We start from the raw sequence: 12,263 nt of genomic DNA, 5'->3' as shown, positions 1-12,263 counted from the left end.
AGGGGCTAGCCTTCCTTGTGCTTTCTGTCTCTTGGCCCAATCCTGCACAGTGCCGAGCATAGCTGGTTCCTGCTGACCTGTGCACTCAGCCCTCGGCCGTGTTGAACGCATGTAGGGCAGAGCCCGGCCTCCCCTTGGCTGACCTCGCGCTCCCCTCAGTGCGGCATGCCTCAGGCCTGGCAGCCTCGCTCGCCAGCCTGCTGGGCTTGGTGTTGGCAGCAGCACATGCTTGGCCAGCGCTGCTGCCGCAGACCAGCCCAGGCCTCCCCTTCCCTGCCCTGCCCCTTGCCCTTCCTCTGCTCCTGCCGACAGTGTTAAAATCTGAATGCTCTGCAGGTGAATGGAGGGCCTGGTGCTGACTGGTGATAAGGGCTGGGGCTGTGCCAAAGCGCATCAAGTCCTACGCACTCTGGCAGGGCGCCAGCTGCATGCTCGGGAGACACCGCAGCTGCTGCGTGCTGGGGAAGGCTTGGACCGGCTCCGAGCTTCCGCGCTGCAGGAGCTGCTAGCTGGGGAACGTAGGGCTGGCCAGGGTGGGCTGGGGACAGGCTCCCTCCTCTCGGGGTGTGGGAGTGGCAGGGCCTCAGTGGCCAGAGGCTCTGGGCTTGACATTGTGTTTCTGAACAGGGTAAGTGGTTCCTGCAGAAACCTCCCAGAGGTGAAAGGTTAACATGACCTTCCCTTCCCCTTGCTGCCCCAGATGGGGTGTTTGGGACATCTTGGAGCAGTCCTGCAGCTCTTGCTCTGTTGCTAGCTCCATTACAGCTACCGGGAGAGGTTTGGGCCCTAATTTAGGTATGCTAGTGCTTGTCTTGCTTTTCTTGGCTCCTCCACAGCTTGTTGTCCTGCAGGGGTTTGTGCAGGAGCTCTGGCCTGCATGGGAGGGGACCTATGGAGTAGGGAGCTGGGGAAGCCTCCCAACAAGCCCCAGGGGCTTTCTTTGCTGTAGGGAGGGATGGATGGCTTGGGGATGACTCCCAGGCGGGTTGAGTAGATGCTGGCTGAGGCCGAGGTGTGCACTGACTGCCCTGCCCTGCCCTGCCCTGCCCTGCACAGCCCCCACCCCTCCCACAGCATTGCCCTGATGGGTCTCTGCCAGATGTTGCAGCAGGAGCTGTGGGGGTGTCTGTAGAGCCAGCTGCAGGGCTGGAGTAGGGAAGGGTAGGGAGCCATGGTGTTGACTCCTCACTGTCTACACTTGAGCATGGAGGAGATGTCTCCAGGATCCCGCCATGGGCAGACTGGCACCCAGGACCTGCTTTCAGGCATCCTGGGTTTTGGGATTGGGGGGTGGGGGGTGGGGACCAATGGCGTAATCTCATCGGGTGATGAGGCGTGAAAGCTTTGACTTCATTGGGATGCAGCGATAATGAGGCCCAGCCAGGTGGCAGCTGCATGTGGGGTTGGGACAGCACCTGCATGTTGGTGGGCTGGGGCCAGGCTGCATTGCCTTACTGCATGCCCCTCCTGCTTTGGACATGGACATCACACATTCTGCAGTGGCAAGTGTGCATCTTGAGTGTCTAGGTACCACATGCACTACAGGCAATGCAGTGAGCACCTAGGAACTCCTGGGGTACTGGGGGCACACACCAGCTACCCCGAGCATAGCCTGGAGCAGCAATGTGCCCTTCTGGCAGACTCCAGGGCTCACTTTCCTCTGCTTCCTTGGCTCTGAGGCACAGCTGTCCCCCCTGCCCCAGAGGGGTGGAGTGTGAGGAGGTGATTTCTCCTTCCCTTTGGGGTGTAGCTGCACTGTGTATGTTCCCTGGCACCTGATGGCTTATTGGGAATCGGCCCCCTCTGCTCCCCTACAGCCTGCTGTTCCTGGGCTGAGCAGCCAGCTCACATATCCAACCCTGCTTCTCTCCAGGAGCTTGTCTCTGGATGTCCCACATCCTGCAAACACAAGTGACATGCACCTTGATTGCTTTTGTGATGCTCAGCACCCTGATTACACTCCTCCCTCTGCCCCAGCTGAGCCCTGGGTCCTGGGATGGGTCCCGTTCCCTGAGCTGCCAGCCTGACCTCTCTTTCCCTGCACTGGCACAGCGTGCAGAGAAGAGAGCGGCATTGGCTGCTGCCTGCGCTCTCCTAGCGTGCTGCTGCTCGCTGCGGTGCCAAGGCCACCTGACTCCCTTACCCCCGAAGGCGCTTTGATTGTGAGCCTGCCAGGGCCACATACAGCCCATGGGGCCACCGGTTGGTTTACATGTGTCTCTGAGCCCAAAATAACCCGTGATCTTACGCTCCTGTTGTGGAAAAACAGTGATGTCACCCTCTGCCAATCAGCGCCGGCCCTGAAGAGCAGAGCAAAGGAGCTGGGAACGTGCCTCCCTCGAGAGCCCTGGCTGGAGCAGGCAGCAGCCCATGCAGCTTCGTGCCTAGCAATGAGAAGGGACTTTCCGCTCTGTCCGAGCTCTGCTGAGCTCACGCTAGTGGCTCCAAGTCCCTCAGGCACTGCCCCAGCAAATGCTGCTGGACAGCTGCTGTAGGGGGAGCTCGCAACTACTTAAGTGCTGGCCTTTTCCCGTGAGGTGCAGACACCGCAGGGCTTTTACTCCAAAGGAGTTTGGATTTAATCTAAGGCAAAGGTGGCGTGAACACATGGCATAAAGCCTTACACCAGAGGTAGTCGCTGTACTGTGGGATAGGGACTGGCATCATTTAACCCCCGGCTAAGTTACGGTGGTGCCAGCGTCGTGTGTTCTTGGCTTCGGTCCCTTTCAGGCCACATTAGCTCCTTACTCAAGCGCTAACATAGCCCCCACTTGCAGCTCTTTGCTAAGAGGTGGCCAGGAACAGCAACCTGCCCTCTGGAATGAGCTGGTCAGCGCCTGGGGTATTTACATTGATGGACAAACCTGGTGCAAATGGCAGTGCATGAATGTGGTGCCTCTGGCTGTTAGGTGGTAGGAGGCAGAAACCGTGGCTGGGAGAGGCTCCACCTCTTTCCTAAACCCCATACCTGCTTTGCAGGTGTTAGTTGTAGGACAGGGAGCTCCAAGGGAGCTGGTAGCTATGGCAGTCCTGGCACTTTGCAGCAACGGCTGCTTTGAGGCGTTGTGCTGGCTGCTGCAGGCTGCTTGGAGAGGCCTCGGAGCCCTTTCCCAGAAGGTGCTGCAGGGAGCAGGGAAGGAGCGCTAGCTGAGAACTTGCATTGGAGTGGTTTGTCCATCTGCAAGTTGGTGACAAGGGTGCTGATCTTTAGAAAGTGCTCTGAGAGGGAGGGATGGAAGGAGCTGAGGGTGGGTGAACAAGGTGCGTTTCACCTGTCTTTGAAATGTAGCCTCTGCTGGGGTGGAACGTTGCGGCTGTTCAACTCGACACGTCGGCAGTGTGAGTCCATGTTAGATGTTGGCCAGAGCCCTGGTGTACGAGCCATGAGGTCCTTTGCTCCACTGGAAAGGCTGGACCTTCAGGAGATGTGCCCCCCCAGCCTCACCCTGGGGCTTTTGGCCTAATACAGCCTCCAGTAAGAGTGCTGTCTGCCGCAGCACCAGTTAACTTGCAGTTTTCTGCAGCACCTGACTCTTCCTCTACCCAGCAGTGACGAGGCTGAGCTTGGCTGTCCTGCCAGGTTGTGCACTGGAAAATGGGGTCCATCCCTGGCTGCACCCACGGGAGATGAGGCTGCAGGCCTGTGGGGGTAGGCAAGCAAGTGGCTGTGGCAGGGAGGCATGTACGTGTGCGATTTAGGCTCCCGCTCCCAGGCCTCACTGAGTCTAATTCATTGTGCGGCTGTTTGCGTGACGCTGTCACCACTCGCTGCTCTGCAGCCCCAGCTGCGTCAGCGCTTTCCCTTTGAAATGCCTGTTCCAGGGGGTTGTAGCTCTGCGCGGTAATTGGTTGGCGTGGCGAGTGGGTTTATGAATGGATGTTTCCCCTGCTGCAGGGAAGAGAGACGTCCCCAAAGATATTATTAGGTGACACGGAGCTGTGAGAAGAGCTGTGCATTTGCTGCCGGCGCCCCTCCTCTGCCAGGGAGGGAGGGAGGGAGGGAAGGGCACCTGGGCCCGGGGGTGGGGAAGCCGGTGGGGGAAGGTCACCTTGGAGGGAGTCTCCACGCGCTGAGCTGAAAACGGCTCTGCAGCTGGGCCTTAGCAGAAAGCCTCTGCACTGTGGGGAGCTGATGTAGTGGGGCCTGCGTGCTCTGGGGCTTGGCAGAACAGACCCCGCTGCCTTCTTGCCTGTGCCGTGGCTTTTGCACACGAGAGCTCCTGGGCCACGCTGGTTTAATGCTGCTGGTCCCAGGGTTGGGCCGTTGAACTGCCCCACAGCGGTCTTTAGGGGCTCTTGGTGCCTGTCCCAGGCCTTGTTTGCACCCCTGCAGTGTGGCCGGCTGGGAGGCTTTGAGGGTTGAGTTGTGCCTCAGACTGTGGGCACACTAGCAATCCTGCTGCTTCAGAGGATATGCCCCTTGTGAGCATGGGTCTGCTGATCCAGTGCAGCTGTTTCACATGCCGTCTCCCACAGGGAGCAAAGCCAGGCCACAGTAACTCATCCCCGAATGAAGCACCTGGTACATTACTATGGTTTAGCTTCTACTTCCCGTGGGATAGACGCGACAGGTGAAACGGTTGCTGCGCCCTCAGCTGACCTGTGGTAAGTCCTTCCCCTTTCAGCCAGCAGAGCTGCCCACGCTCCCAGCTTGCAGTTGCAGCAGAGGGGTTTGCTCCTGAGCTCTGAATCGGGTCCAGGCATCAGTTCCTGGATGCTCATTGGAAGCTGCAGGCCCAGGCTGGATACCTAAATGGGGAACCCAAGTGAGGGATCCAGCTATGTAGCAGCCACCCAGTCATCCCCAGATGGAAGCTGGTCTTCACAGAGCTTCCTGCTCCGGCAGGCTCTGATGACTGATGGGCTTGGCGCTGGCTGTCCGGGCAGTGGTAGGCAAGCTGACTCCTCTGGCAGCAGCAAGGGAGTTTTGCTGTTGGCTCAGAGAGCAGGCTGGGGGTGAGGAAAGTGCTTTTTAAATCTTGATGAGAGCCTGGCAGGGCTGGCACCAGGCATGGTTCGGGCAGCCCTCGGGGCCTGCCTGCCAGCTGGGCATCAGGGGTGTTGTGGCATGTGGAGCACGCAGCCCTTGCACTGCTTTGACTCTGGGCCAGGCCTGCAGACTGCTGGGAAGGCAGCACGAGCCTTTGGGTAACCATGGCAAGCAATGGCCATGGGGAGGGCTATCCTTCTAGCTCTGCCTTCCCCATGTGGCATCGTGGTCCTTTCTGCTTCCTGCACCCAGTGGCATCAGCGGTCACTGCTGCTGGCTGGTTGCACTTCACAAGCCTGGCCTCATGGGTCACTCCCTTAACGTGCAATCTGGACACCCTCCGTATCTCAACATCCCAGGTCACTTCCTGCTACCTCTGGTCCTGGGGCCCCTGACTGCTGGTGTGTCCTGGGCCCCGGCTGTTGGCAAAGGGGTCCCTGTAGTTCCTTGTGGGCATTATGGAGTGGTCTCGTGATGAGAACCGCTGACAGTGTGTCTGGCTCTTCCATTTCTTCCTCCAGGTGCCCACGGCTCAAGGGAGGAACCCGAGTTTGTGACGGCTCGTGCTGGCGAGAGCGTGATTCTGGGATGCGACGTGATCCACCCGCTGACAGGGCAGCCCCCTCCCTATGTGGTGGAATGGTTCAAGTTCGGAGTCCCCATTCCCATCTTCATCAAGTTCGGGTTTTACCCTCCCCACGTGGACCCAGAATATGCAGGTGAGTCTTGTAGTGGGGCGGGCTGGACTCTGTGCCGAGAGAGGTGTGGGGGTATGATGGCTCTTCCCATCGGCTTTCTTCACCCACTACTCCATTGGTCTCTACCTGGAGCAACCAGTGCGTTCTTCTGGCAGAATCCAAGACTCGCTCTCCTCAGCTTCCTTGGTCTTGAGGCACAGCTGGCCCCTTCCCCCTGGTCCCAGAGGTGGGGGGCACGAGGGGCAATTCCTTCCCTTGAGGGTGTAGGCCGTAGTCTGTGTTCCCTGGCACTCAATGACACATGAGGACTCGGCTTCTTTGCTCTCCTAGAGCCCGCTGTGAGCCGGCTGCTTGGCCCAGGAACGTATCCAACCCTGCTCCCCTCGAGGAGCTTGTGTGTCTCTCTCTCTCTCTCTCCCTTTCATTCCATTCTTTCCACCCGGTTGGTTTTAATTAAGCGGCAGCGTCGGGAAGCCAGCTGGGCTGCGTAGGACGAGAAGAGCCAAAGCAGTGAAACCGCGGTTGCTGGCGGCAGCAGTTGCTGCTCTCTGGAACAGCTGAGAGCCTGGGGCTCTGCTGGTGGGGATGCAGTGTTTGCTCGGCATCCTCGACAGAGGAGCCGCTGCCACCTCCCGCTGTTCCAGTGCGTGAGGCTCAGCCTGCCGGCTGCGCCGTACCCCTCAACCTGGCTGCAAGGTTCGGGTGGATGCCTCTGCTGGGAATGGTGGAGAAGGGAGCTACATGGGATGAGGGGAGGTGGCATCAAGCTGCAGCATCTGGACTTCCCCGGAGCTTGGGGCCTGATGAGGTGAGGGGCACCCGTGGCGTCCTCAGAATTGCCCTGTGCCCACTGCTCCGATTTGAAGGCACTGGAGTAGCCAGACTAGCACTTCTGCAAAGCAGGTAAACAAATGTGTTGGGGAGCCAGAGCCTGGCAAGGAGACTGGCATGGCCCAAGTGGAGTGACTGGGGAAGGAAGGGCAGGTGGCACGGGGCAGCTTGTCAGTCAGCTTTTTCTGTAGGTGCTGTCCATAGGGGCCTCAGTTAAGTGAGGACTGTGCTTCTGGTCTCCACCCATCCTCCCATGCTTCCTCTGAGCTTCCCCATTCTCTCCTGCCCTTGGCCATCCTGTGAAGGGGCCCTGCCATCTGACAGGGGCTGGGCTCGTGGTGCATAGGCCTAGGATGCCACAGGCAGCTCAGAGGAGGGGAGTTTAGTTCAGAGGTACTGCAAGCCATCCAGGTGCAAGTAGCTGGCCATCCAGGTGCAAGGGAGAGGGTGTAGATGAGGTGGTTCCTGGCTGTGACCTGGCCTTGTTTGACAGAACCACATGCATGAGAGAGGCTATTGCACTGCCTTAAACACCATCCCAGGTCTCCCTCCGCCTCCCATTAGCCTGCCTTTGGGAGCAGTTGGGGCAAGGAGCCATAAGCAGCAGAGTCTGCTATTTGCATATGCTGGGCAGAGCTGCCTTCCCAGGGCTTGGGTACCAGGGGACAGAGGTCAATGGAGATGTGATACAGCAGAATCAGTGGCCTAAAGTGCTGGATAGGGAGGGGAGGGACATGGGGTATGGCACGCTCCAAAGTCGGAGACCGGGTGGGTTTAAATCCCATCCCAGGGTAGATGCAGAACAGAAGCCATGCGGCAGGCAGACCTGCCCATGGCTGACCTCTTCATGAGATGGGGCGAGTAACAGATCCAGGACGTGGAGCCACGTGGCTAGGAGGTGGGGGGCCCTGTACGGTTAGGAGACTTTCCTGTGTGGTGCTTGGCAGGAGGCCTAGAGGCTAGTGCCAGGGAGCAGTGAGCTAAGGGAGGCTTCCCTCTATTCTGGGTCACCAGCCTCTAGAAGGGGGAGGTGTGAGCATGGGTCTGGGGTTGGAGAAGGAACCTGGGATACTTGGCTTGGCCCCACAGAGTTGTCCTTCCCCAGGGGAAGTGGGAATTGGGCAGAGGCCCAAGGTCCCGGCAGCAGCCCTTGGGAGCTGGCAGGCCTCGGGTGACGTCTGCCAGGGAAACCAGGTGGTGGCTCACAGGGGTCTTTGTCCTGTCTGGTCAGAAGTGAAGTGACTGTCTTGAGTTGGCTGGATTTTCTGCTCCTCTTCTGGCCAGTAAGGCCAGCTCTTCCCTCCCTGCCTGGCTTTAGAGGCTAACCCTGCCTGATTTGCATTTGTCTCTGCAATTATTCCTCCCAGCAGCCTGGGTTCAGTGGCTGAGTCATCTCTCGGCAGCAGGCTCCCCGGGCGCTGAGTGGGCGCTTGGAATGGGGGCACAGTGCACGGAAGGAGAGTGCTCCTACGGCAGGGAGAGTGGAGCAGGTCACTGGGTTAATGCACCAGCCCTTCCTGGCGCAGGCCAGAGTTTGAATCCCAGGAGGCAGTAAAATGACTCTGGTGACCTCATTCCCTTCTCCCACCCCCTGCACCATGCTGGCAGTGTGTAGAGGAGTTGATCTCCACTCAGGCCGGGCATCACAGGGGTGTTGCAGAGGCATTGGCAAAGCTGGGATCCTGCTCAGTGCTTTGAGCCCTGGCTCCAGTTACTGCTCTCATTCTCTCCCAGGTGGGAGGGCTGAATTCAGTAGTGAGGACTGGCATGGGTCAACTTTCCAAAACAACTCCTAGAGCCAGGAGCCCACTGTCACAGATGCCAGGTAATCAGGGGGGCCCACATTTTCCTGCAGATCATGGGGATTTATGCACCAGAGTAACTTCTGAATAGGGCATTTAGGACAGTAGGCTGCTTTTCTGTGGAGGAAGTTCCCATCCTCTGTGCTAGGAGAGTCATCTGCCATGGTGCCAGCAGGGCCAGTTGCCCATTACCTATTGGGGGAGGGGGTTGCAGATATGCCAGGGGAACATCCTTAGGGAGTACTTCCTATCTGCCACTTTGCTGTGGGGGCCATATCCTGGCTGCACTGAATTCTCTGCTGAAACAGTGGATTGTTGCAATCACGAGGAAGGGAGCGGTTTGTTACCTGGGGGTGGGAGCCCTGGCCTTGCCGTGTTGAGCCCCATGGACTTAACTTGGTGTGAGGGGAGTAAGCCCTGCTTTGCAAGTAATGGTACTGCTGCTGGATATCTCCTCTCTGTCCCTATCTCTAGCTGGGGTGGTGGGCAGAGCCTGGAGCTGCTAGCACAAGGCTGCACTCCTGTCTCTGGAAATCCCCAGCTTGGGAGCTGGCTGGCTGGAGCAGCGTCCCTCCTCCTACCGCTGAGCACCTGCAGTGCCTTGAAGCAGTGGTGGGATAGGGGTGGGTGGGTGCCTGCTCAGCATGCTGCTGTTTCCAAGGTCACTGGCATGCTCCCACTCTGCTGCAGCTGTGCCAGGCCTGGATGGTCGATTTGCTGTAGCCATAGGCTGCCGGAAGTGCCCTGACTTGTTCAAGAATATTAATTGGTCCATTAGGCTGGCTCTGATCATACCGCAGCTTCTGGGCTGGACTGACGTCCTGTTCATCCCTCAGACAGAGCCAGGCAGGCCTGCAGGCCTGCCCTGCCTTCCCTGGATGGATTGTCCTGGCTAGTGGACTTAGCTCTTTGAGCCCCATCCTTGACCTCTCTGCTGCCAGTCTGTCATTCGCTTAGCTGTGGCTATGGGTGCTAGCTCAAAGAAAGGACATGTCTCTTGGGGTCGCGGCTGTGACTTGGCAGAGGTATTGTGGGTGTTCGCTGCCTCAGAAAATTGGGCCCAAGGTATCGCAGAGTGGAAATCCCTGTCGCCTTATGAAAAAGTTTAGTCCTGTGCCCAGTGGCAGGACTGGGCTGCAGTGAAGAGAAGTGAGGTGGGGTGGTTCAGCAGGGAGGCGCAGCTCCTGCACTCTCTGCCTCTTGGCTGTTCAAGTTGGGGGCAGCTGCTGCTTCTCTGCACCTCAATAAAATGGGGGCAGCATCCACTCAGCAAGGAAGAGAGATGGTGACACGTCAGAGAAAGGTAAAGCATGCTGGAGACCAGCTTGGTTCCTCTGGGCCCACGGCCTGCTCTGCTTGCTTGAAGGTCCCAGGCAGTGATGGTGACCCTCGCTTGGAAGGGTGAGGACCAGTTTCCACGCATTGTTTGTGGCAGCATACCCCTAAACTGCCTGGCAGAGGGGTGTCCAGGAAGTGCTGACCTAGAGATGGCTTTACATCCCACTCCCTGGGCAGGGATTAGCAAGGGGGCAGGGGGCCTGGCTGCCAACTGCAGCACCTCAGGTACTCGGCTGCTGGGAGACTGGGGTTGCCAGTGGAAGAGGAGAGATGAGGGGGAGCTGGTTGTAATGGGAACCTTGGCATGGAGGTGAAGAGAGGGAGAGGACAAGACTGCAGCTCCTGAGTTTTTTGCTCTGCTTCCTGTCCTGTCTTGCTGCTAAGGAGGTGAGACTCCAGTAGCTCCCCACAAAAGCAGCTGGCTAAGAGGGGCCAATATGCTGAGCCACCCCTTGCTCCCTGGCTGCTTATTTGTCCAGGCTGCCCTGAGCAGCCCATCAGATCAGTGAGTCTGAGCTGGAAGTGCAAGGCAGAGGCCAGAGTGCTCTGAGCTGGGGTCTGTGTGTGCAGGGGGGTATTGCAAGTGGAGCACTCCCAGGGTCTTGGGGAGGATGGGCCCGTGGGATGCTCTGGTAGGATGTTGTTTTGGGAGGGTGGGTGGCAGGGGCACTGCAGAAAGACCCCAGAAGTGCCTCTTCCCAGGACAAGCTGACTCCTGTGGCTCTTGTCTCTCCAGGCCGTGCCAGCCTTCACGACAAGGCATCTCTGCGCATCGAGCAGATTCGCTCTGAGGATCAGGGCTGGTATGAGTGCAAAGTGCTCATGCTGGATCAGCAGTACGACACCTTCCACAACGGCAGCTGGGTTCACCTCACAGTCAATGGTAAGTGTTTTGCAGGGAGGGGATGGCTCCCCACTTGCAGATAGGCTGTCTGCTCCCTCTGGGCTGGGCTGGGCACAGTTCCAGGAATTGCCAGGCCTTGGCTCCTGTCTTGTGCCATGTCTGCACTGTGCACCTGAGATGCGCATGGAGGTGGGATGGAGTCACAGAGCCCCTCCTGCCCCAGTTGTCTCCCAGCTCCTTCGGAGATCTTCTGAAGCTGGCAGCTAGCAGTTCTTGTCACTCATGACAAGCCCCATCCCCCAAGCTAGGTGGAGAAGAGCCATCCATTGAGAACGTGCCCCAGGGCCCCATCTGCTGCCACTTCTGAGATCCTGCTCAGCGAACAAAATGCAAACAGAGAAAGTTGGGGAGGAGGGGGGATCTTCAATGGAAACTTTACTGGGGGGGCTCCAACTCTCCACTTGTACAGCACTACTCTGTAGCATTTCCATCAATACATCTCAAAATCTGTCCACAAAGTGTAGTTATCCCCATTTGAGAAATATGGAAACTGAGGCACAGAGCCATGATGTGACCAATCTAAGGTCGCCCAGCTGAGCCAGGCCTCCTGTGTGATATTGCAATGCTATCCACTCAGGCCGCCGCCAACTAATTGGTTAAGCCTCCTACGCTTCTGAAACAAGGGAAGGACACTAGTTTCTACCTTCAGTTTTTCGATGCAGCCAGCTCTGGGGGTGAAAGTTGCAGCTGTTTAATAGCATCTTGGTGTGAGCATTTAGGAAGTGCGGCAGAGTCCAGTGTTTGGTCAGGCAGCTGAGAGAGAGTCTGGACAGTGGAAGAGACGGTCCCTCGAGCACCCAGGCTAGCACCCTGACTCCTTCCCAGTGCCCTAGGTGTGCTTTAGTGACTGTAGCTGAATGGGACCTAATTCTTTGCATCTCATCTGAAAAATAGCCCAGTGAGCAGCCTGGCAGGCCGTGGAGCCCAGGAAGCTTTCGGGGCTCCAAACTGATTCAGCAAGGAGAGCTTCTGGAGTCAGCAGCCTTTCCTTGAAGATCCTCCTTCCCCCTCCTCCAGTTTGGTCACAGCTCAAACCTGCACAGCCAAGAGCAAGTCACCGCCAGCCTGTTGGTTATACTCTCTGCTCCTCTGAGTTTTCTTACTTGTGCTATGGTTGTGAGTCTCCCTGGGGATGGAGGGAAGAAGCTCTAAGCTCACTGCTGATGAGGGGCGCTCCTACTCTCTCTTTTGAGGAAGATGGATCGCCTTAAAGATGGATAGCTAGCTTTGGAGTATTGAAGGCAAGCTGGGCTAGATCCAGGTTGGACAGTAAAGTGACCTACCAGCCAGGAGCAATCGGGAACTAGTCGGCTGAACGGGGGAGTAACCCAGCTGTGGAAGATCTGACTTGTTGTTTTTTTTGCCAGGCTGTGGCCATGCAGAAGCTGGAGCAGCCAGATGCTTCGTTAGCACAAGGAGCATGGACATACTTGAAAGGGCTGAGTGGGATGGAACAGAAAGCGATACTGCAGATAGGAACAGGTGCTCAGACTGAGATTTTGACAGGACCATTTTTAGCAAACTTCACAGGAGGATTTCAAGGGGGCAAAAAGCAGGATCCACAGAATGGCTCCAAACAGACTTCCTGCCAGCTTCCAGCAGCTAAACAATAAGCTGGCAGGGGTATTGACCTGTTGGGACTTGTAGTTTGCACAGTGGCTTAGTACATCAGCTACTTAAATGAATAGCATCTTTCAGCC

General features: G+C 57.6%; 1 protein-coding gene across 6 annotated transcripts in view; it reads left to right on the top strand.

Annotated features, from left to right (window-relative positions):
- Positions 1–12,263, top strand: part of IGSF9B (immunoglobulin superfamily member 9B) — a 98,066-nt gene that overhangs the window by 16,385 nt on the left and 69,418 nt on the right. For all 6 annotated transcript variants that reach the window (XR_009457941.1, XM_059719797.1, XM_019487285.2 and 3 more), the window contains exons 2-3: positions 5,512–5,709; positions 10,396–10,542. Coding sequence is in view for 5 of the 6 variants with exons in the window: in XM_059719797.1 (XP_059575780.1) it covers positions 5,512–5,709; positions 10,396–10,542 (345 nt within the window). In the remaining variant the exon portion in view is untranslated. The remainder of the gene's footprint in view (positions 1–5,511; positions 5,710–10,395; positions 10,543–12,263) is intronic.

This window comes from Alligator mississippiensis, chromosome 16 (assembly GCF_030867095.1).
Source record: "Alligator mississippiensis isolate rAllMis1 chromosome 16, rAllMis1, whole genome shotgun sequence".
NCBI classification, from domain to species: Eukaryota; Metazoa; Chordata; order Crocodylia; family Alligatoridae; genus Alligator; species Alligator mississippiensis.
This window is presented reverse-complemented; position numbering and strand designations above follow the sequence as displayed.